This window comes from Denticeps clupeoides, chromosome 2, assembly GCF_900700375.1.
Source record: "Denticeps clupeoides chromosome 2, fDenClu1.1, whole genome shotgun sequence".
NCBI classification, from domain to species: domain Eukaryota; kingdom Metazoa; phylum Chordata; class Actinopteri; order Clupeiformes; family Denticipitidae; genus Denticeps; species Denticeps clupeoides.
The window spans coordinates 18,550,505-18,576,355 of NC_041708.1; the positions used below are offsets into that span (position 1 = coordinate 18,550,505).

At 40.5% G+C, this 25,851-nt stretch overlaps 1 protein-coding gene across 3 annotated transcripts in view; it reads right to left on the minus strand.

The window, feature by feature from the left end:
• Positions 1–25,851, minus strand: part of grik4 (glutamate receptor, ionotropic, kainate 4) — a 144,342-nt gene that overhangs the window by 61,297 nt on the left and 57,194 nt on the right. For all 3 annotated transcript variants that reach the window (XR_003742932.1, XM_028959152.1, XM_028959164.1), the window contains exons 3-4: positions 12,062–12,196; positions 850–1,014 (exon numbers count right to left, since the gene is read on the minus strand). Coding sequence is in view for 2 of the 3 variants with exons in the window: in XM_028959152.1 (XP_028814985.1) it covers positions 850–1,014; positions 12,062–12,143 (247 nt within the window). In the remaining variant the exon portion in view is untranslated. The remainder of the gene's footprint in view (positions 1–849; positions 1,015–12,061; positions 12,197–25,851) is intronic.

Here is a 25,851-nt window from a genome sequence, read left to right on the forward strand (position 1 = left end):
CTGTCAAAACTGTAAATATAAAAATGTGAAATATAAACTATTCATGAACGACAAAGAGCCTAATTGCTATAGCTGTGAGAATTTTCTGAAATTTGATATTTTGAATGCATCAATTTGAAATAATTAATAGTTTCTTACTACTTAATAATGGGCCTGTTTTTACTGTAGATCTTCTGTAATAAACTGATCTCCTAGTGCTGTGGACTTCTTTCTAATAGTAATCAGAACCACCAGGCCTATGTTGGCATTACAAAACACAGCAGACTGAAAAGGACTCAAATATTCCTGCCTTTAACAATCCTTCTTGGTGGACCTGTTGGTATTGTGTTCTGTACACTATGCTGCAAATAGTTTTTCGCCGATGCCTCTGGATTACAAAGTAGCCTTTATAGATTTTATATGTAATTTTTTATTTCTAAACATTTAATTGTATTTCCTAATATACAAAGTGTGGTAGTAGCCTAGTGGGTAACACACTTGCCTATGAACCAGAAGACCCAGGTTTAAATCTCACTTACTACCATTGTGTCCCTGAGCACATTTTTCCATTATATTGGCAGCAATGCATTTTTGACCCATAGAAATACTGAGGCAATCATAAATCAAGTGGTGTCAGTTGTGGTTATACCAACAGCCATCAAACTTCCCTCACATAACACACACATGTCCAACTATCCTGAGGTGAGATGTGTCCCATTCAGTCATGATTCTTCTAACAGCCATCAAATTTCTGTTCACAGCTCAGAGCATCTCAGCCAACTCACACTCATCCATCACCAGCCACACTCATCTACTGATGGCATCTCTCTATCCAGTTATAGGTGGCAATGCATGTGTGTGTATACTTACTTGTCTCTCCTGTCTCATACTCGCTGTCTCTGAGAAGCTCAAAGATGTCCACCTCCAGCTTGCTGGTGGTGGAGCGGTTGCTGGAACGGTTGATATTGTCTTTGGCCAGTGTGATGGCCAGGCGCTCCCCACGACTGCACTCCATCGGGTCATCAAGAATGGCAGCTAAAGAGAAGATGAAATAATAATGTGACAATCCTGTAGCACTAAGTTCTTTAAAGGAATTTTGGTTTTGTTGTAATGGGAATTATGTTGGTTACTGTAAATGTAGCTGTGTTGATTACAGGAGCTGTTCAGCATTAATTATGAGATTTAGCCTTTAGTATGATCGTTCAGAATTCTGAAGGGAGCATTTTAATGTTAAGTTCATGGTGCTGCAGAACATGGCTGCACTTTAACACTCAGAACTCTCAGCAGGATGCACAGTTTATTATTAGAGCTGGGGCCATGCAGGCACTGCACTCCTCTCTCAGGCAGGAATGAATCACTTGAAGAGAGTGCAAACTGCATTTGTGTGGGATTTAATAATGTTAATTATTTATTTATATGTTTTACTGAAAAACCTCCACAGCAAAAGGTTGATATCTGACTCATGCCATCTTAACACCTACATCTGCCCTCTTCTACAAGAGGCTATTGAAATAATTACTAATTTTGCATTGCAATCACAGAAAAAAATGTTAATATGATTAATGATTGTAAGGTTTGTATCATGTGATTAATTTTGTATCATTTTGGTAACATCAGCATATGCCCACTATGTTTTTATTCTAGTGTCCATTCTTTCTAGTGTTGCAACTAGTCCTGAAGATGCTAGAGGAAATCTTTTCTCCCCTCTAAAGAGATCCTGTTTACACATAGCATGAGATAAGATGCTAAAGCACAAACAGGGGACTCACAAACAGGGGAATTTAACATGTCATAGGGCCTCACACTGACATGAAACAAAAGTAAAAGACTAATGACAGAATGAGAGCAGGACACAGCAGTGAAACCCTTATACTGATGATCGCAGGTGAAAACAAATCATGGTAAATCGGGGCACCAAAAGACAAGGCAAATACAAAAAACTCATCTGGAAACACAGAAATGTTGAGAACGTAACAGGTATGGGTTCAACACATAAAAGAGGCACAAGGCAATGTGTCCACTACAGTATCACAATGGTGTGCATCCATTACCATTAATCTTAGATTAGGACATGTTACATTTCAGATCTTTCACAGTGCTCTAATTCAGTGTCTTTCTGACTGGAGGTTTGCATTTGCTCTTGTAACGGAGGAACCAATAATGAGATGTGAAAACAAAACTGAAAATATCTAAACCAAAAACCCAGGGGATTGAGATCCTAAAGAGATACAAGAGTTTATGCAATAAAACTGAGTGGCACAAAGCTACAGGTTGTGATACATGTAATGAATGGCAGAGACACGAACACAACACAGTCATTTTGTACACTTGGAAGATACAAGGAAGTGCAGGTGATCAGGATGGAACAAGACTCAGGGGTAGACACAACAGGAACAGTGAACTTGGGTGAACTAGGGGTGGTAGTAGCCTAGTGGGTAACACACTTGCCTATGAACCAGAAGACTACAGAGTCACAGGTTCAAACCCCACTTAATACCATTGTGTCCCTGAGCAAGACACTTAACCCTAAGTTGCTCCAGGGGGACTGTCCCTGTAACTACTGATTGTAAGTCGCTCTGGATAAGAGCGTCTGATAAATGCTGTAAATGTAAATGTAAATGGGTGTGACAGCCCTGATTACCTGGTTGTTTCTATCTATAGAATCTGATAAATGCCGTAAATGTAAATGTAAATGTAAATGAACTGATCACCTGCATCTGCTAGGGTGGTAGTAGCCTAGTGGGTAACACACTTGCCTATGAACCAGAAGACCCAGGTTCAAATCCCACTTACTACCATTGTGTCCCTGAGCAAGACACTTAACCCTAAGTTGCGCCAGGGGGACTGTCCCTGTAACTACTGATTGTAAGTCGCTCTGGATAAGAGCGTCTGATAAATGCTGTAAATGTAACTGTAAATGTGTGTGACAGCCCTGATTACCTGGTTGTTTCTATCTATAGAATCATTATAAGTGCATCCTTGTTGTGTCCTGTTCTGGTTCTGTATGCATGTCTTGTGTCTATGTATAGGTCCTGTCTGTGAATCGAGTCTGTGAAACTGTCTGCCGAGCCACCAGAGTGCGCCAACACAACCTAGACATCGGCGATCCATCAGGAGGCCACGAGGAAGACATCAGACACCATAAGCAGGCAGACTAGATAACAAACATCATGAACTCATACAGCAAACTTGTTCCTGTGTGATTTTTGGCCAGACAAGCCGACTGCTTTGAACTTTTGAAGTTTTTGGATTACGCTCTTGCCTTTTGTTTGACCTCAATGATTTCGGTCTTTGACTTGCACGTCTCTGACACCCCAATCGACCCTGAGAACCCTGAGTCTTCTGGTCTATAGGCAAGTGTGTTTTCGGAGGCTCATTGCTTTTAACAAAATATGTCAACACTTTTGCGATGCCCATTCAGAATGTGCTCTAGGTCATTGGGATTAAACTCAGGACACTTCCCTCGCTGCCATCATTAAACCCAGTCCCCACCCAACTCAGTGCATAATGCTCGTAACATTGACAAAAAATTCTGATTGAACCTTTCGAGTGCTCCCTTGGCATGATGTGTGTACCATTGGTAGTGACTAACTTGAAGTTACCTGTTTACCTGTTTAAACATGTGGGAGGAAAAGGCACCTGAGAATACCAAAAATGGGAATAAACTGTGAATGTTTTAACCGCCGACCTAGTAGACTGCGCAGCATATCTAGTGGCCCTGACACATAACCATCTGAATATATTTTTCTCCAGAAAAAGTCCAACACAACAGTCAAGCACAATCAAAAATGGCAAGTATTGGATACCTGGTTTGGATTGCCAGTTATTTGTGTAACACTCCCTTTTTAGTAGAGGCCAAAATAAATAATGCAAAATATAGTCATTCAATTTGTCCATATTGTCCTGACTAGTTAAGAAAATTATTCAAAATCATGTTATGAAATTTGATTGGTACAATAAGCTCACCCTTTCTCACCAACAGTTATTAAACACCCATTAATCAGGAATTTACATCAAACAAGCAGTGATTTGTTAAACCACTCTATGCACATAGTAAAAAAAAAATTTCCCAACAAGCCAAATTAATTATTGATAATAAGTCATATTGAACAGATTTGCGGTTTGTATGATGAGTAATTCTTTTTCTGCATGGATCTTTAAAAAAACACTAAAAATAGTACAACCCTGGCTTTAGAGAAACTAAACTAACTGTGAAACACAAATGATCAAATCCAGACAGCGAAGCACAGTATAGTAATTCTAAGCACCAAAGTCAGGTCTACTCTAACACTAATATTAAGTATTTTCCATTGTGCCACCAAAACAAACCTGATCTATTGAGGCATAGACTCTACTAGACATCTGATTGTATGCTGTGGTATCTGGTACCATGCCATCAATAGTACATCTCACAGATGATCAATGCACCCTCTGCCAGGGGTGAGGGAAGATAATCAATGTACTAATTTCACCTATCAGTGACCATAATTTTATGGCTGGGCAATTTTGTTTTTCACACTTTTCATTTTGATAGTAGCCTTGTGGATAACAAATGAGCCATAGACCACAAAATCACAGGTTAAAACTCCACTTACTACCACTGTATCCTTGAGCAAGGCACTTAGCCCTGAGTGTCTCCAGGGGGACTGTCCCTGTAACTACTGAATGTAAGTCGCTCTAGAAAAGGACATCTGACAAATGCTGTAAATGTAAAATGTAGCAAATCTAGCAGTAGTATACTTTAGTACATCTAAAGTCAATATGTCTTGCTCAAGGGCACCTCAGAGGCACCTTGGCAGGTCAAGATTTGAACCCGCAACCCTTTGATTATGAGTCCGCTTCTTTACCCGCTAGGCCACCACTGCCCCACCACCTTTTAATTTATGCACAAAAGCAGAAATCACACATGGAACCTATAAAAGCAGGACATTTTATTATAATTAACAGGTGTAATTAGCATTATGATTTATTTGGTGATGAATTGCAGTGCATATTGAAAGCATGTTCAAAAAATCCCCTTAGACCATCTTTTAATTAATCAATTGACATAAAAGCTGGTTACATGACGTTTGAAGACCTAATTAGTTTTAGACAAACAACTTTACAGCACTGCATTAGCAATATGTCACATTGTCTTCAGCCTCTGATACAGAGAATGCTGACTGTTCATTTCGATCTTCATATACCAGGCCGCCAACCCTGCATATATTACCAAAAACTCAACGAGATCACAGTGAAGAATGAATACCCGTTGTTACTCCTCAGCTCTGCTTCTCACCTCCTGGTTAGGGCCACCATCTCCACCAAGTTGGACATACGGAATGCTTACTATCTTGTAGAGAGATAAATGGAAGACTCCCAATGGCCAATATGAGTACTTAGTAATGCTTTTCGGACTCTCTAACAGCCCTGCTAATTTCCAAGCCCTGGTAAACCACATCCTGAATGATTTTATCTCTCTGTCTTCATGTAACTGGATGATATCCTGATATTGTCCCTTGTCCCCACCACCCACATGAGCCATGTCCGCCCTGTACTGCAAAGCCTTCTAGGAGCCCGTTGTACATCAAGTAAATTTCAACATAAGCCTCCTGGGATTCCACCTCAGTCGGGGGGGCATCATCATGGACGGTGAAGGTGTCCAATGTAGGGGATGGACCAACCCCCTACAGATGCTTTATAAACAATTACACTCAGCAAGCCACAGCAATTGACTTTCCTAAAGGGCAAACCAGCCAGGCTCCAGTGGAACCACTGCAATCCAGGCAACTTTCACCCAACTCAAGACACATTTCACAACTGCCCGTGTCTCCCTTTTTGTGACCAAAGCATACTCCTCTAATTTGGGGGTGGGTGGGGGGGGTGGGGGCTATACCAGTGTAATACCCAAGACCAGAAACTCCACCCAGGCTCCCTCTTCACCCACCAAAAGACAATTTGTGAGCAGAATTATGATGTGGGCAACCGAAAGCTGCATGCAGTGAAGCTGGCCCTGGAAGAGTTTTGCAACGAGCATCTGTTCATGGTGTAGAATCTTGAGTTCATTAGGGAGGCCTGCCAGGCAAATCTTGGTCGCACGGTCATGGTTGCACTCCCTCATAGCTGAAGTCCACCAGAATGTGGCCACGTGTCCCATAAGGTGTTGACTGTATGGTGTTGAATGTGCTGAAAAAAATCTAAGAACATGATGCACACCACTACCGGCACTGTGTAGCAGGAAGATGATGGCATCCTCCACTCCATTTTGACCTGATATGCAAACTGCAGTGGATCTAATAATGGTTTTACCAGGCCTTTCAAAGGCCTTCATAATGTGTAAAGTAAGCACCACTGCCCGTAAGTCTGATGGATCACTGGAGCGTGTTTTCTTTGGCACAGGGACCAAAGGTTTTTTACATTTCTGGAAACTTTCTTATACTGAGGCTCAAGTTAAAGATCCTCAGCCAACTCCACAAACCTGAGAGGCATTCAACTTGAGCACCTGTGAACTTCTGGCCCATCTGGGCCTGGTGCCTTGGCCAGATGGAGTCAGCATAGTTCTATTCTCACTTGGTCTACATTGAAGGCTGGTACCAGGGTATACGAAAAGTTATCAGAAGAAGAGTGAGAAGAAGAGTGAGTGGGAGCACCAGTAGGTGGAGAAAAAAGAAAGGTAAGATGTGGAGAAGCATTCAGGAGAGGCACTGGCGTAGGAGGCCAGTGAAGTGCTGTGTATATTGGTACACATATTGCATAGTCCTAGAAGACTGGTTACTCCATTGCATTACATATAGAAAACCATCTTGGATTAAATACTTCACCAGAGCTCAAACAGACATGTTTACTCCTTGCAAAATAAAAACGGGTTCTTCATTACATTCAGATAGGGTAGAAGTTTGACAACTGAAGTTATGTCACAGTGCTGGTTGAATTTAAAGCAATGCTCCTTTAAAGCTCCTAGGCAGGGGAGTAGTCATGAACTGCTCTGTGTGACTGCCACAAGCTGCAAGGTAAAAATAACAAACCCACAGACATGAGTCTGAAGGCATGTTGAAGCTCTGCTCTCTACCTGTGAACCCATTCTCAATGCTCTTATTCTAGAAGGTTGAACACCTGTTTGAAATAGAAAAAGCACTGGAGTCTGAAATGAAACTTCTGGGCATTTGTTACTGTAAAACTGATTTTGTGATGCTGCAGGAAGAAATACATATTTTTTTCTACAGAGACAGACACTGTAAACCTTGGGATACTGGGATTTTTCCTGAAGCTTCAAGCTCCCCACTCTGCCCTATCTTAAACATATTTAAATTTTAATGAGGGGTTAGACTTAGATATCAGACTCTGCTCCTATGCCTGTAAAGCTCTGAACTAGAGCTCCAAGTTATATTTTCCAAAATTAGCTTTCACATGTTCACAATGTGATGCTTCATATTCATATTCATATTCGAACCAACTGCCCCAACTGGGATACATTTAATGAACAAAAGACAGAATGAACACCTTGAAACGTATTAACTGTGATGGTGTGGACACATATTCCACAGTGTGTGAAACACTGTTCCACACATCTGTTGAGACAGCATTGAATTATTAACAGTCTGTCATAAGTCCCTCCTCTGAGAGTCAGAAAACCATGAAAATGTGTCTCACTGGGACAGCTAGTGTTAAATGTTAAACACTAGCTGTTTTCAGTCAATGACCATCACACGTAGGTGTAACACCATGTAGGTGTCAAAAGATTACTAGGTCTACTAGGAGTGGTTGCATGGACAATATTTATCAAGCAGAAATTTCATTGTTAAATATGTTCAAATTCTGTTGTTAGTAAGTTTTTTTGTTCACAGTATGTTTTTAAATTACGGTCATGAAAACACTTCTGAAACTACATAAAATATTGTGTTTTATGAATTATGATAATGAGTGTTAGAATTGGCATTACATCACTCCCCATGTCAGCGGAGAAAAAACTGAACTTCAGAACTTTTTCCTAACTAAGCACCACAGTCAATAACTTGTCATATACAAGACAGATGGATTAAGTGGCGGTAAATGAGGATTGTGTGAAAGTGAGTGCTAACATGGTTATTGTCCTTTTCATGGCAGTTTTTGTAACATAAATGAATCTCAGTGACTCTGCAGACATGCTTATGTATCTTACATGCTTTCCGTGTCTAATATGTCTTGCAGCTATTCATAGATTGCTACTATTATTAGTGATACCTGTTAGTGCACCGTTAGACTTAGGTCCATATAGGCTGGAAACCGCTCCGACAATCCCACAATGTGTACTGGTGAAAGTCATGTGCAAGGAAAAGGTCACCCATATCACTCATAGGTAAGTGTCTGTTAAGACCAGTAGTGATACTCCAAAATAATAATACTCAAGTTCAATTAAAAAGTAATCATTCAAAAATGTACTCAAGAAAAACTATGGAAGTATTAAGGATTACACAAGTACTTTTTAGAAACAATGTATTCAGACAGAAAAAATATAAATGTGCTAATTCTGGGATTTTAAAAATAATAATGAGAGACAACTGAGCATCAACATGCATGTCTGTGCAGTATGTTTATTAAGGCATTATTGGAATTATTGATTGTACATTGTACAGACTGTAAAATTAGAACAAATATGATAATTATTGTACTGTTTGAACCGCTCTGCCCGTCTCAGTTTGTGTGTGGCCATGTGACTGCATGGCTACATCTGAAACGTGTTAGATCTACTGGCTTGTCAGTCTGGCAAAAATAAAGCATGTAAATGGTTTAAAAAAGTAACGAGTCAAGTGTTGCCCAACGTAGTGAAGTAAAAGTACAGTTTCTTATTCACAAATGTACTCATGGTAAAAGAAGAAAGTATCGTTTGGTAAACCTACTCTTAGAATTATATTTTTTCAAAAAGCTGCGCAAGTACATTTAACTTATTACTACCCACATCTGGTTAAGACACACTACGAGTAGCAGAGGGTCGCACACCCCTGTCAGCCAGTGTTAGTCAGCCAGTGTGTTACTAACAGTTACAGTTAGCTTTGTAGGGCTAGTAGTATTGTTTATTTCTTTCTTTGCTTTAGCAGTAAATGGTCCCTGCCCTAGTAGTTTCACTTGTGTATGAATACAATGTATATATTGTAAATTAACCTCTGTCACTTCTTTTGTACACTTGTTTCCCCTTGTTTACCCACAACACCTACAACACTCACATCTTCACCACCTTTGTTTCCCCCAACCCTAGACCAGGGTATAACAGATGGGGGCTCATCCGGGATCTTTTTTTTATAACCTGGCGATCCATTTTATGTGTTGCATTTAGTTGTTGTGTGTGTCTTTGTCCCTGTGTGCTTTTTGATTGTAGAAAGGGTGAGAATGTTGGTGGGTTGGTTAATGTTTGGATTGTATTGCTGTGTGCTTGTTTTACCCTCTGTTTAGTGGGTAATTTATTCTAGTGGGAGCTTTTCCTTTATGTGAGAAATCTTGCGGGATGTTTGCTTTGAAAATGGGATACATAAAGGTTCCTCTTCATATGTTCCACCTTAAGTCATCCCTGTTGGAAGGATCTTTTGAGGTTAATTTTTGCAAATAGCTACCAAAGGAATCTCATTTTTCTTGGAAATGACATTGCAGGGGGTAAAGTGTTAACCATATTAGAAGGCTAGCATAACCCTAGGGTGGTAGTAGCCTAGTGGGTAACACACTCGCCTATGAACCAGAAGACCCAGGTTCAAATTCCACTTACTTCCATTTTGTCCCAAAACTAAGTTGCTCCAGGGGGGGACTGTCCCTGTAACTACTGATTGTAAGTCGCTCTGAATAAGGGCATCTGATAAATGCTGTAAATGTTTATGTAAATGTAGCATTTCAGAGAACAAGGAGGCCACCCACTCTGTCTTCCCAGCCTGTGTGCTCACGCGTGCATAGTCAAAAAGGTTGAGAAATGTTGTGATCACATTCATCACAACTGAGAGAATTTTCAGTGCCTGACACTGCCACCCCTGTTTCTGGAAGTGGTGCTGCCAAACCCAGACCTAGACCTAGACCAGACCAACTATAATGTAATATAACTTACTAATTAGAATGTGTACGGTTACTCATTTTCCCTTTTGTGTTGTTTGGCTCTCTTAGTCAGTGAGCTTGTCCTTGCTGTTCTGAATTTCGCCTTCCTTTTAAGTAGGAGGCACATGCAAGTGCTTTGGGGGCTGTTGTGGTCCTGATCCAGGAAGGTGAACATGGAGTAGATCATCCTGTTAGTTACTTTTTTCACAAGTTCAGCAAGTACCAACTGGCTTACTCCACTGACCTTCAGTATGCTGTGGGCATTTCAGCATTTTGATGTGTATGTTTTAGCTCTCCTCTTATTGTTGTGTATATGGACCATAACCCTTTAGTGTTCTTGTCTAGAATGTACAACCACAATTATCGGCTATTGTGCTGATCCTTGATGGTCGATAATATCCTTCTGGACACTTACCATAAAAATGTATTGACAATGTGATTGCTGATACCTCCATGTTTTTTGTTTTGTAGCAAACTGGTTTTTATGTGGGGGATGTTACGTGTAGTGTCATGGGCACATATTGGTTTTGTTTTTGCTTTGTTCTCTTTCCCCCAACTAGGCTGATTACAACTGGCAAAACCTGCGCCTTGTCAGGAGATCATCTGCAGGTGGAGCAGGCAGGAGCTGCATGTTTATTATTGATTATATTGATAACTGCTTATTGAATCTGATTTCTGGTAAGGTTTGACTCCCTTTGAGCAGTCATTTTTCAGTCATTTACTGATATTATTCTGAAGACCTGTTTTGCTGCTGTAGTTCGTAACTATTTTTGAGCAATGTACATGTATGTAGAAGTTAAGTACTTGTATTTGGAAGGGTCTGGGTTCAAATCCTGAACTGCCAAGGTGCCACTGAAGTCCCCTTGAGCAAGGTCCTGTACCCACACGCTACCCACTGCACATTAAGGGTGATGGGTTAAATGCAGAGGACAAATTTTGCTGTCTGTTGTGCTGGAGTGTACCACAATAACAATCACTTCACTTTCATGATCAACTATGGAACTCTTTGGCAAAATGGAGCTTCATCAATAACAGAAAGATAGAAATTGTGAAAAAATGTGGAACATATCCACCAGTGTGCATGTAACATGTAACCAGTAACATGTTGTTTAAAATTGTGTGACACCATAGCATAAAAAAGAATTCTGTGTCTGCTATTCTGTGTCTAGATGTATCATCAATGTGAAGATTAAAATCCCCAAGCAGTTTTTATACAAGAAATGAACTCGAATAGATACCCACACTCTTGACCAAGAAGTCAATAGAAAAAAAAACACAGTAACTTTTTTTAAACCTGCCAAATTTACTAAACTTGAAGGTGGAATACATTTACTAGCTTATCATCTTCCAGTAAAACCAATTCCTCCACAGGACTGCTAAACCTCCACCATGGCCTGATAACTAGAGGCAACCAAAGTTCTTTCTGTTCCTTCTGTTTCAGTCCAGGTTTTACTTGGAAAACTGTTTATGAGCATTGTTCACCACAGAATGGGTCTTAATTAGGCACATCTTCAGAGAAGGAATGGCAATAACATCTGATCTGCTGAAGCAGGTGCACTCAATGTGACGTACTACTGTAACTCCTAATTCATCGCCGAAATGTAGGCAAGGAAGTGTCCATCAAGAACCATAGCGTGTAGGTACGATGATCTAGTAGCATCGCATTGGAGTGAGCAAGCAACTGGTCCAGCCTGGCACCAGTGTGGCCTTACTTGCTCCTACAGTCACACCGTAGCGATAGACAGCAAACAGAAAACAAGTCTTGGATGTCAGTTAACGATCCCGGTGAGGTGGTCCATATTATTTCTAACAATTCATGCCGTGCATAAACAAAGGCAGCCAAAAGAATTACAAGTGTCAGGCCTTGAAAGCAGCAAAGGCAAACACAGGCACCATCTTACCCTGACCTCAAACACAATAAACGTCCACTAGGTATAAACCACACATTCACTCACATAGTTTATTATCAATCTGTCGTACTCAGGGACAATGAGCACAGAGTGGGGGCCTTTTTTGTAGGCTTATATGTATGTCGACCAACAGTGTCACTCACCTATTCTGAAGGAGAGTGAACCACTTGCGGTGCTTCTCACCAACATGGTTAAAAAGAGCAGAGGCGCCCAGACTGCGAGCATCTTCTACGTCTCCTCATGGGTCCAGCCCTGGGGGTCCCCCTGGTCACAGCCACCTGCAAGTCATAAAAAACTGTCAGAATATACACCTTGTAAACATGTGTAATAATAACATACATTTAAGATTATACCTAAATGAGGTGTGTGTTTTTTTTTTCAGAAGACAGATAAGTGTAAGTAATATTTGTTACATTTAGTCAGATAAGTAAAAGGTACAAAAGAGTGGTAGTAGCTTAGTGGGTAACACACTTGCCTATGAACCAGAAGACCCGGGTTACCACCGTTATGAATCGAAACCCACTTACCACCATTGTGTCCCTGAGCAAGACACTTAACCCTAAGTTGCTCCAGGGGGACTGTCCCTGTAACTACTGATTGTAAGTCGCACATTTATAAATAAACATTTAGCAGTTCTGAAATCAGCTGCTTTCATACTACATAGTTTTATTAGTTCATAGCACATCTGTAAACCGCATTCAAGGAAGGATGTACATAAAACTACATATTTTTGACGCTCGGAAGTGGAGAGTCATGTGTTATTAGACTAAGCAGTCTAGTAAATAACAATGAATTCTGTATTTTGTTGAATCTGTCTGCTACCAAGATGAGTACCATTTTACATACAGTATTTACATTGAACTGCAATAGTAATCTACCCGTGTAAAATTATAAACAGTTCATGCTTGTAACCTCTATTATACCATGCCTCTTTAATGCCAGGTAACATTCGATTAGTTTGAATACATGACTAATAGTTAATAGTCAGATAAACAAGTTCAGTGCAATTCTCTGACGCCCCCCTTCATCTGCAAGATCATCAACGTCAACGGGCACGTGAGACGAAATTGTACTTGACTTGATTTAATGCCATGATTTTGTGCAGATAAGGTAGATATGGTTTTTGAAACATTGGAACGTCTGGTGCGTGAGCAGGAGTGGCCAAGGGATCTTCCCCAGTTTGGCCTTTGGATTTACCTCATTCCTACCAGTTAGTTTGTTCAATTTGGATGCACAAATTCAGGTTAGGACATCCTAACAGTGTGCGGTACAATAGTAATATTGTTTGCTTAAATTTTGTAGCTTCTATTGGCAAGTTTCTGAGTAGTTTGGTGTCTGGTTTGTGGTAGCGTTAGCAAGTGGTTGACTTGCTGTTGTTAACAGATTGTCGGTGTACTTTCATGTTTTTATATTGTTGTGACTGATGCAGTTTGTGTCTTGTTCTGTCTAACATGAATGGATTGTGATCCGTTAAACTTTTTGGAGTGACAATGTCTGCCTTTAATGTGGAAGAATTTGTAGCTCAGGAGGTGACTTGTGCATGTTTAGTGGGCTTTCAAGGGCGCATCTCTTTAGTTTAGCTGAGTTTTGTGAGGCTGAGGTTTTACCAGACTCTAAGAAGACTGACATTATAAATACCTTGTTATTATGTTTGGTGTTGCAGGCTAAAGCTGCCCAACGAAGACAGCTAAGTGGGTCTGGTCAAGTTAAGTATATACGTTACAAGATTTAAGACAGCTACTGCTTCTTGAGCAGTTTAAAACTAGTGTCCCACGGCAGCCCTGGGTTTGACCAAGAGGATATTCGGTGTCACTGATGTTGAAAGCCAGGAAACCTTAAGTCTTGTTGGCCAGCTTTACAACGGAAGGGCTGTTTGGGCGATGCTCATGGGGGGAAGACCGTTATGTTAGTCTTGCCTGGTGCCATGAAAAGACTACCTGTTAACAATGACCTTGGGGTATCATCCTGTGTAACGGACCCGGTTTTTAAAGGGTTTGTTTCAGAGGGGTCGAAGGGAGAGCCTGAGGTGGTCATTACCATTTTGAGAGACACAGGAACGGCACAGTCTCTGCTGCTTGCTGGAGTGCTAGAGCTCCTTGAGTGTTTTTCCTTGAAGTCAGTGTTGGTTGAAGGTGTTTGAAGGAAGTATGGCTCCGTCTTACTCCACACTATGTGGCTTTAGTCAACACACTAAGTCAACTGTGGTTACTGGTGCTGTCACTGCACCAATAGTAGCGAAACCCTTTTCTCGTGTTCTGATTTATTGTGTTGGTCCATTACCTAAAACCAAGAAAGGTCATTAGTATTTGCTCACAATCATAGATGTGAGAACTCTGTTTCCAGAAGCATTGCCGCTTTGCAGCATAAAGACTCTGCCAGTTGTGGATGCGTTGCACATTATGGGCTGCCTAAAGCGGATCAGATCGTGGCACTAACTTTAGGTCCGGGGGTTTTCAGCAAGAAATGGTAGAGCTGGATATAGTGCAGGTTGTGTCCTCTGCTTACCATCCTCAGTCCCAAGGGGTTATTGAATGGTATCACCAGACGTTATGAGAGCATATTGTGGGCAGTTTCTTGGGGATTGAGATTGAGCAATCCCTTTTCTCTTGTTTGCTCTTCGGGACTTTGTGAATGTTTCCACTGAATTCACCCCATTTGAGTTGGTTTTTGGTCATGAAGTTTGTGGTCCAATAAAGCTAGTTAAAGACCAAATGTTAAACCATGACAGAGATGGCAGTCTGTTACAGTATGTGTCTCATTTTAAAGAGCGTCTGGTGGCTGCCTGTGAGGTAGCACGGGGCAATTTGGAGGTTTCTCGTAAGCGTATGAAACATTAGTATGATTAAATGACTGTGGCTCGATCTTTAGGTAGGAGACTGCCCATTTTATGCTTAGCACTCCAGACTGTAGGAGAAAGACAAGGCTGTGTCACTTGGAGACTGTAACAGCTCACTTGCACAATGTTGCAGCACTGGAAGAGCAGTTGTCCCATTTGTCTGTTGAGCACAGGGGTGTTAGGATGTGGAGTATACACCTTAGCTAGAAAGAACACTTTCACAATAACATCCCATCCACAAGCTTGCTTCCAGGTTTTCAGGTCTGCAAGGTGGGCCATAAAAGAAGCTGGAGGAGAAGCTAAGTTGCTGCCTGGTTTATGGTGAAGCATTGGTTGTGGATCTTCCACAGTATGTTCCATTTCCATTTCCATTCCGTTTTTTTCCCCTTTTTGGTTTTCTTTCATTTGTGGGGTTTTACTTTACTTTACTTTACTTTACTTTACTTTACTTTATTTGGCAGACGCTTTTATCCAAAGCGACTTACAATGGGAAGACACCAGCAATTCTCGTTCGATTTCTATAGAATATCAAGTATACAAACTAAGAGCCCTGATAAGGCTTAGACTTGTCATTGAAGAACATGCTCGGAGAGTGTTGGGTGCTAGACTAAGAAAAATTATAATGTATTTATACATTTTGTATTTGTTTGTTAAATGTGTATGCATGTGTATGTGTTAAATTTGTCTGTAATATTTTTGGAATAAGAGGGTTTTCACCTTTTTCTTAAAAGTGGTGATAGTCTTGGCTAGTCGTGTGGAGGAGGGCAGGTTGTTCCACCAGCCAGGGACAACAACGGAGAACAGACATGATTGGAATCGGAGACCCCGTGAAGAAGGAATTTTTAGTCTCCTTTCGTTTGCCGATCTGAGAGAGCGTGTAGGAGTGTATCTAGGTAGTAGTGTGTTGATGTAGGAGGGCGCAGTTCCATTTACAGCCCTGTAGGCAAGCGTCAAGGATTTGAACTCAATGCGAGCAGCTACCGGGAGCCAGTGGAGGGAGGTAAGAAGAGGTGTAACATGGGTGTATTTTGGCTGATTGAAGATGAGGCGGGCTGCCATATTTTGGACCATCTGGAGTGGTTTTATGGTGACTGCAGAGGCTCCAGCCAGGAGAGAGTTACAGTAGTCGAGTTTGGAGATGACCCTTGCCTGGACGAGGAGCTGCGTAGCCTGTTGTGAGAGAAAAGGCCGAATCTTGCGAATGTTGTAGAGAGTGAACCTGCAGGATCTGGAGATCGCAGCAACATGATGGTTCAAACTCAGTTTGTTATCTATCCAAACCCCAAGGCTTTTTGCAGATGCCGTGGGTGTTAACAATAGCGATCCAATTTGAATTGAAAGGTTTTGCTGAGGAGAATTGTTGCCCGGAAAGATCAGAATCTCGGTTTTGGATAGGTTGAGTTGGAGGTGTCGCTCAGACATCCATGCCGATATGTCTGAGAGGCAGGCCGAAATTTTTGTTGCTATAGTAGCATCTTCTGGTGGGGTTTTCCCCCTATGTGAACTGGTGGGGTTAAGGAGAACAGAGGACGCTCTGGCCCAGGTTTTAGGCCCAGGACCGGGTTTTGCGCTGAGGCCTGGAGGTAAGTGGTTTCCCTTTGGTCAATCATCCATTTAGATTTTACACGTGCCGACTACCACGTCTATCGCACACATTCAGGTTAGGGTTTCAGTTTGGGCTGACATCCAAACACAGTGCTTTCCCCTACACAAGGTCCTCCTTTTCCAGAAACAATCATTTCAACACAAAGCCACTGGAGAACCTAAGATTTAGCTAATTTGCGGTTTGATAGCTAATTTGAAAGCTGCCCCTATAAAGTCTGTGGTCTCCCTAAAGAAGATCATTCAGAGTGCATTCATTTCACCACATTCACCACAATGTGTATTGGTGTAATGAACAATAACCAAGCTCTATTGTTTATTTTTAAGTGTTCTTTTTTAAAACCAGCAAGAAAATTACATTTGTGATATGTGAATAAATTGTAAACACAGGTGGAGGTGAAGATATGTCCAATGTCTCAGTCAGCATTCCAAGTAAATTAACAGTAGAAAAGGCTTATCTCGTCTCCCATGCACTCTCTGTTCTCAGCGGCACATCTTCCTGACAATTAAGACTGTCTTGTCAAGCACATTGTTGAAGACATGCTTTTTTGCCATTAAATAGTGACAATTTTAAACTCACTATCACAAAATGTGTCTCCTACCTATTTTGTAAACTGAAATAAAAACTCAATAAAATGGAAAAAGGTCAGCCAAATAAATACCTGGGACCATGCCTTTCCATTGCAAATTTCTCATATCTTTAGTAAATCTCAGTGACCACAATTTCAACACCAAAATATTGTTATGTGCTGGTTAGTAAATGTGGGCCAAGATTCAGTCATGTGGAATTTGGATTAAATAAATCCAGAGAGTGAGCTTTTAGATACACAGTCCTCACACCAGTAATGCCCAGTGTGTGTTGTGTTCTGTTGGCCTTAATGTAACCAAAAACCACAGGATCTAAGTAGAAATGATCGCACAAGATGCACAAGAGTTTTTCCGATTTCTTTTACACTTCTGTTCAGGCTGATAAAATTAGTAGATACAAAAAGTATTCAGAACCCTTAAAATTTTCACTCTTTGTTATATTTCTGACATTTGCTAAAACCATTTAAGTTCATTTTTTCCTTACTAAAGTACACACAGCACCCCATATTGACAGAAAAACACAGAATATTTTTTTTTAACAAAGAAAGACTGAAATATCACATGGTCCTAACTATTCAGTATTTAGCACACTTTTGCTATTCACAAGAGCTTTGGTCTTATCAGGGTTTAACAGAAGAAAGTTGGTGAGCATCTACTGTCTAATGTCCTTCAGACAATTCTCTATTCTGTTCAGCTGTTGTCTCACATCTGGCAATGCTTATACAATGTTGTCAACACAACATTTAAAGTTAATACCGTGTTTATGAATAACGTGACCTAAAGGTTACACCAAATTATACTTTACTATGTGAGTAGGAATCACCATTAATGTCTACTAACTGATTTGACCTGAACCAGGAGAGGGCTATTCCCTTAATCCCAACAACATTCTTGAACCTGTAAAGGAGGTGTGTGATCAATAGCGTCAGGTCAAGCAGGGAGACAGGACAACGGGTTGTAAGACATTTTCCTATGAACCAGATGACCACAAAGTCATTGGTTCAAACCCCACTTACTACCATTGTGTCCCTGAGCAAGACACTTAACCCTGAGTGGCTCCAGGGGGACTGTCCCTGTCACTACTGATTGGAAGTCACTCTGAATAATGATGTCTGAAATCACAAAACTAATTACAATAAGGACAGCGAGAGAGGCACCACAAGACACACAAACACCCATCTGGGCCTAAATGCTGCATGCATCACTGACACACTTCAGCATGAGGGGAAAACTGTGTGGCTCTACTTTCTAGTGCTGGCAGCGCAAGATCAAAAAGATTGGATCTGAAAATACCAGGGGTATTGAAGACACTAAGCAGGATCAGACAGCCCTTCATAAATAGGAAACTAGAAAGAGGTATTTGGAGAACAAAGCAATACAAGGTATCTATCCAGGGTTTACAAGAATATGGAACAAAGTGTTCAACAGAGAAGGCTGCAGTGGTGGTAAAAATTCATAGCTGAGAGGCTCTTATCTGCAGTCACACAAGACCTACTACTGTTAATACCTCACATAAACCTGACTGCTGCATGTGAGCATACAGATTAATATACTATTGATGTCAATTACCATGGTATCTGCCGGGGCAGTGGACTAATAACTAGAAGGTCACTGAGGTCCCCACGCACTGCTCCCCGGGTGACTTTCAAGGACACATTGTGTGGTGTGCACCATGTGCTGTGCTTGCTGTGTATCACTCTCACTGTCATTCATCAATTCACACATGAATAAATGCTGACATGATACAGAAGTAAACTTAGTCATTTTTTTTACCTTGACACAAGCCAGTTGCAAATCTGATTGTAGATGCATTCAATGACTGTGAAGGTCTCAACTGCTTTGCCGTTATCTGCCTGTTGGAAAGTTGCAGCAACCGAAACCATTCTGAAGCAAATGGACCATCGATTAGCCTGAGGAAGGCACTTAAGTGTCCCACAGCCTTTATTCCTTCTGTAACACAGACCCTTCTATTACCAGTGCTAAAAGGCATCTCCAGCATCCTGTTAGATCCCCCTGCATATGCACAGAGGCTTTATGCACTCTGTGTACCTTGCATTTCCCAGGTCAAAGAATGCAGGGAAATGTGCTGTTCCATTCAGATCCATTCAGGATCTGATTTTTTTTTTATTTTGCCTGCTGCGCAATTGCAGACTTATGTTAGCAAGAACTCATATTCTGTTTGTTTGGTTGTTTAGAATCATGTACACTCAATACAACATAATTTCAGGAACTGTATGAAAATGGTATGAGATTGGTATCGGCAAGGTATGAAACACCAGACTGAAAAGATGGAGCTCTGGTGGATTTGTGCTTGTCTTTTCTCCTATGATGCACATATCCACTGTCTCATTAAAACCATACAGGATATGGGGGGAAGGGAAGCAGATGCCAACTCGCACACACTGAAAATCATAAAAACTCAGAGCAGCAGTCAGACCAGGATTAACCACCCACAGGAAAAGAATGACATGCCTTAAATCTGCTCGCAATTAGGTCTGAGTGAAAATTTTATGATTGGGTCTAGATTACACACCAAATGTACAGCAGTGCTTCTGAAGATGTGAGCAGATGATGTGGGGCTTGTTTTCTCGCCCGTTTTATACTGTTCCATTCTGGTTTCATCATGTTAATGCTGGCTCTCAGGGCCTAAGGGATGAGTGTGCAATGTGAATCTATAATAATATTACCATGAAACTTTACTCTGCAGATTGATGGCCTCATCCTATCCAGAACATCCTTTCATCTTTTTTTTATGCCAAACTTTCATAATTTTTTATTCCTACAAACTTGTGACTTTGGCATCAGACCGTTGTAATTAAGCCTTATAGGGACTGACACTTCATCTTTAAGAGTGGATGAGGAACTAATTGGCCAATTAATTAGACTGAGAAAATGCTTGAGAATGGAAGCTGGGAAAAAAGCATCTTGTGGCCAGATCAATTTGATTAATAAGACGCGCAGCTTTTAAAAACACTCCCGCAGTAGCAGTGCCATCATTGAGTTGGCTGATACTGACTTGAAAAACTACAAATCAAATGATCCAATAGTGAGAAGGGTGAATGAGCCACAGCAGGACAGAGCCCCCTTTAGCAGTCAGGGTCTGGGTTCAGACCTCCGAGCAGTAAAGACTCCTCTGCTCCATTCCTGGATGGCATCTAAAGTCTACATGTAGCAGCTGGTGCAGGGGTAATCATTCATCACCGCAGATCCCTGGGAAATTATCCAAAGTGATTACAGCAGCTATAAACTAGAGAAAACTGAGACAGCTGCTTAAATACCAATGAAACCTCCGTAGGTAGGTTAGAGTAGAGAGTAGTGAGAGTAGAAGGCAGACTGACCTGAAATTAGTGAAAGCTGCTCATGAATAGCAAACAAATGTGCATATGCAAATGTGCATATTCTGGATTTTGTAGTACATCAGATGAGCTCAGCAGGAGTATAACACAAAATACTGGGTCATGCATATAAGCAGTCTCTCTGGGTCTCATTCCTTTCAAGCCAGTTGGACCCTGGGTAATCAATCCCCTCTGTCCCTTTTTACAACAATGAACTCAAGGATAAACCTTTTTTTCAGGATCTTTTCATTTATTGTACCTAACAATTAACTTCTGCTCATAATAGTGTTACTTGGAGAACAACCAGGCATGGGATCTAAAAATCCATCCATTCCAGGCATCTATATTTAGCTGACAGTGCTGTCTGAATCACCAGCATTAAATACGTCAGCTCCTCCTTATTAAACACAGAAGCCATGCTTGAAAGCACCATGCCTCTTGAGTACTGTGCTAATCAGTCTGATTGGGGTGGGGAGCATAATATCCATGCTGAATACTTAGAAAGCACCTAGCAGGCTTACAAGAGGTTTAAGCAGTAATCTTGTGTTTAGTTGCTTCTCATTCTTCAGACAAATGATTGAATCCTATAATTAAATCCTAATAAAACTGTCTGCTTTTCAGACTGAAGTGAAAGTACCTGTGATCACATAATCTCATATTTCACTTTGCTTCATTCTATTTCTGCCAAATGCTAAAATGTGGAATGTGGAACATCATAAGAAACATCCTGTAAAGTTTATTACAAATGTTAAACATGCATTATATGGACCGCATTATAGCTGATTGAAATAAAAGTGGTTCAATGCATCATTCAGAAAGTATTGATTCCTCGTATGGGGCTCAGTCAAATAAGTCTATGGTTTTTAAATTTTGCAAATTTTTATTCCACTGCTATCAATCCTCATCTGAGACAGAACACAAAATGTAATTATTTCTTTAGATTTTCATTGTTTTATAAACCATTGAGTGGAGGACAAAAGAGGCTTGACTTTATTACAGTCAGGCCATTTTCTGCTATAAAAAGTGTTGACACTAAAGCTTAGTGGACCAGGATGATTTTTAGTGCTTATCCAGAAATAATTCCCAACCCTGCTGCTGAGTAGCATTACCCAGGTGATGTCAGTCGGCCTCTTCCCTACAGGAACGTAGATCTGCTCAAATGGCAAGAGGTTTTGCCAGAAACGTAAACAGATCGCTTCTAAATCTCATTCTCACACCCACAAACTCTCAAGGTGCTGCAATTCTGCCAAAACCATTGACGCAAAAGCCTTGGGGGTCAACTGTCTTCAAAACGTTTTCAGATAGCGAGTGTACATTCCGAATTGTACTGGATTTCTGCCAGCTACTAGGGATTGCGCCCAGCATAGTACTGGCCTGGGGGGTATCAAATATAAACCTGCATTTAGGGACCTCTGTAATGCCATGACAGGGTGAAGCAGAGGCGCACACCCTGAACATTTTGGTGAACAAAGCCTTTTTTTAATAAAATAAATTTGCACGCATAATGAGCGGTACCTGTGAGTGATCCGGAAGAAACTCTAATGTGAAAAGATGGGTGAGCCCAGCAGCACCGGAGCATCACAACATCTGCCAGAGGATCTGCAGATTGCATCTAATCGAAGTCTCTTTCAATGCAGACTTTTTTGTTTTGTCAAAATAATAAATACTAAAATACTTGGCACAGACTTTATTATTATGCAAACATATCGAAATGTTCTTTATTGGAGTGTAGTACCATGCTCTATCATGACAGGTGGGTAAAAATATATGTCTTTTTATTCCAGCCAATGCAGAATCAAGTCAAGTTAACAGCACATTTCATGTCAGTAAACAATTTACTCTATACGGTTCCAAATAATGTATAATATTAACAAATTGAGTGTCACAGCACAATAATGTCATTAAATATTTACTGTTTATGGTTCAATATATATGGTTGAGATTAATTCTATAAACATTAGATCTAAATTGCCTTAAAATATGATTATTATTCTGTTATTTATTAATAGTTTTACTAAATTAGAAATGATGTTCCTCAAATCAATTAAACAATTTTTTTTTCTGCCAGGATTACTGGATAAGGCTGCTGTGGGTATTGTGTATTTTCTATATAGCAACACACGATAGCTGACATACTACTGTTGGCTCTGAACATTTCATGTTAGTAATTTTGTGTAAAACTGAAACAATTAGGAGTCAATTAAAATGAGCACTTTTTAAAAAAATATATATGCTTGTCATTTTAGGTGCAGTTACAATAACATGAAAATCCATGTTGGGTGGAGATTTTAACACAAGTTAAGACATGAAAGCTACAATTTCTATGAAAAGCAGCTAGATTACACCTGGCATATGTGACGTCTGTTTGTCTCTCTTTTGCTCTCTCTTTCTTTCTGTGTATGTTCTATGCATACAGGTGGTCTGTCTGAGCATGGTTGACACCTCCCACCCCAGATTGTGATTGGTGGCCTGAAACAAAGCAGAGGATTTAAAATAGCCGCAGTTTACATTTAGACAGGGGGTGAAGGAAGGCCAGCTGGAGAGGACCACGGTATCATGTCTGCACCTATCGCCAGCAGAGAATTTGTGCCTTCTGTGTTGTTTTTGTTTAGGATTCGTCCAAGTTCAAATGTTTAAAATCTTTAATACTCTCTTTGGCGTGGCTCCTCTCCACTTTGTTGCATCTCTAGATCCTGGGTCGTAACATCATATTAGAGTTTTGTACCATGCTCCATTAAAGAACAATGGCAATTGGTCCATCTACTCTAATCTTAATGTGTCATTGGTGTCACTCATCTGAATGAATGAAAGTTTTTTAAACCAGTCATTGGTTTTAAAATTGGTTTAATTGCATTAAAAAGCATTATACATCTACTTGTCCAAAAGTACCATATGTGTGGTACGTGCTATGGCTGGCCATATTATATCTAGCAATATTATTTACATAAATAACAGTATTAATTAGTGTTAATCAACGTCTTTAAAGGCGTGCATTTAGATTATTTTACTACCGTAACATATATTAGTATTGTATTAGAGTATATCTACATATACTCCTCAGATAGTATTGTTCTGTTAAACGCTTATTTCAAAACATTTGTATGTGTAACATGTGCAGTTGTCTGTAAATCCGTGGCAAAGACAATTACTAAACTTAGTTTGAAATTAACTAAAATAATTATCAAACTCTAAAGGACAGAACAAAGCAACATTTCAATAAAACTGGAGGTCAGTTTAAATGAAATCCTAAATAGCTTGCCAGACTTTTGCTGACTTTCACAGACTTTTTAAAATTTGTTGGATAAGGACACTTGGACTTAAAGATTAAGCTACAACTTAGTTCTGTGAAATTTTCAGATACAGTGCATCACTTTTCCCACATTTTGTTATGTTACAGCCTTATACCTTATATCATTTTTTCCTTTGAATTCTCAACATAACACCCCATAATGACAAAGTGAAAAATATTTACTTGAGGTTTTGGAAATTTTTTTTCAATAAATAAACTAGGAAATTGGAGTCCAGCTGTGGAAAAAAAAAAGTTGATTGGACCCGATTTGGAGAGGCACACACTATCTATATAAGTTTCCACAGTTGACACTTCATGTCAGAGGACAAACCAAGCATGAAGTCAAAGGAATTGTCTATAAACCTCTGAGACAGGGTTTTCTCGAGGTCCTCTGTGGACAGAAGGACAACCATCTCTGCAGCAATCCTCCAATCAGACCTGTGTGGTAGAGTGATCAGATGGAAACCACTCCTTAGCAAAAGGCACATGGCAACCTGTCTTGACACAACCTGTCCAGAAGGTCGAAGGACTCTCAGACAATGATAAAGAAATTTTTAGACAAAGATTGAGCTATTTGGTCTGAATGCCAGGTGACACATTTGGAGGAAACCAAGCACCACTCATCACCAGGCCAATACCATTCCTACAGTGAAGCATGGTGGTGGCAGCATCATGCTGTGGGGATGTTTTTCCACTGCAGGAACATGGAGACTAGTCAGATGACTGCAGCAATGTACATAGATATCCTGGATGACACCTGCACCAGAGCACTCTTAAACTTAGACTGGGGCGACTTTCAGCAGGACAACGACCCTGAGCACACAGCCAAGATGTTAAATGAGTGGCTCCAGGACAACTATGTCAATGTCCTTGAGTGTCCCAGTCAGAGCCCAGACTTGAATCCCATTGAACATCTCTGGAGAGGTTTTAAAATAGCTGTGCACTGACGCTTCCCATCCAACCTGATGGAGATGCAAAGAGGAATGCGGCAAAATGGCCAAGATTGTCAAGATTGTGGCATCATATTCAAAAGGACTTGAGGCTCTAATTGCTGCCAAAGCTGAATTGACAAAGTATTGAGAAAAGGTTGTGAATACTTATGTACAAGTGGTTTCTCAGTTTTTTTATTTTTAAAAAATGTACCAAAACCTCAAGTAAACGTTTTTCAGGTTGTCATTATGGGGTGTTGTGTGTACAACTCTGAGTCCATCATAACAAAATGTGGAATGCGTGATGCACTTTATGTATTAAGCAGTTGTTAAACTGACCAGTTGTTTTCAGGGTTCAGTGAGGACATGAACTTTCCAACCTTATTGCCACTGTTCTGAGCTTCTGTGGCAGAAGCCACTGTTGGGTCCCTGCAGTGATGCTCAGAAATCTGCTGATCCACAGGCACAGTTCCACTGAGAGTCGACAGCAACGCACAAATGAGCAGCGCTGCAGCCAGAGCAATGTTTATAGATGCAGAAATAACAGCCAGTGGAGCACAGTGCCTGGAGCCGGAGGGAGATCAGTCATTAGTACGGAGTAGGTTCTGCTTTCATAGCACAGATCAGCTCTCTGCCCAAAAAAGTGATGAGGCACTCACTTTACAATCTTCATCTCTCTACTGAGCAACACACAGTGTAACAAGAGTCATGGTTCATCAAGAGTCTAGTGTTCATCTGCTGCACTAGAGTACTGTGGGTAATCAGGAAGAGTCGGAGTGGTAAGAGAAGGCTAAGAGAGGAAGTGCTAATTTACTACCTGTTGTCTGTATGTTCATAATGACATGTAACATGAAGTCTTAGCATAAATGCAGATATTAGTCCACCTGAGAAAGTCTCCAGTAATGAAGCAGCATGGCTACATTAAAAAGGCAGGGCCAATGGCATTATGGGCCCTCCGAAATCTGACAGGCATAAAACAGGCTAAAGCATCCTCTGTGTGTGGGTGTGTTTCTTGTTTTTACAATGGTAGTTGAAAGTCTGTGAACCATCAAAAATCCAGTTAAACTAATTTAATAACTATAAAATAATAACTTTGCTATAAAACAGTAATATCCAATAGTGCCATATTGCCAAAATTATTGGGACACCTGCCTTTATGCACACATGCTTGAGACCACATCTGATGCTTTACATTTATACAGAGTAAGGAGTGAACAAGAGGGGAAACATGGCATTTTGCCTTTTCAGATACTGAGTTAAAAACTTTAAGATTTTGATTTAAGTTGCCTACTCTTGCCACAGCATAGTGTTGACCCGATTCTAATGCCAATTAGTACTATTGTGTCCCTGAGCA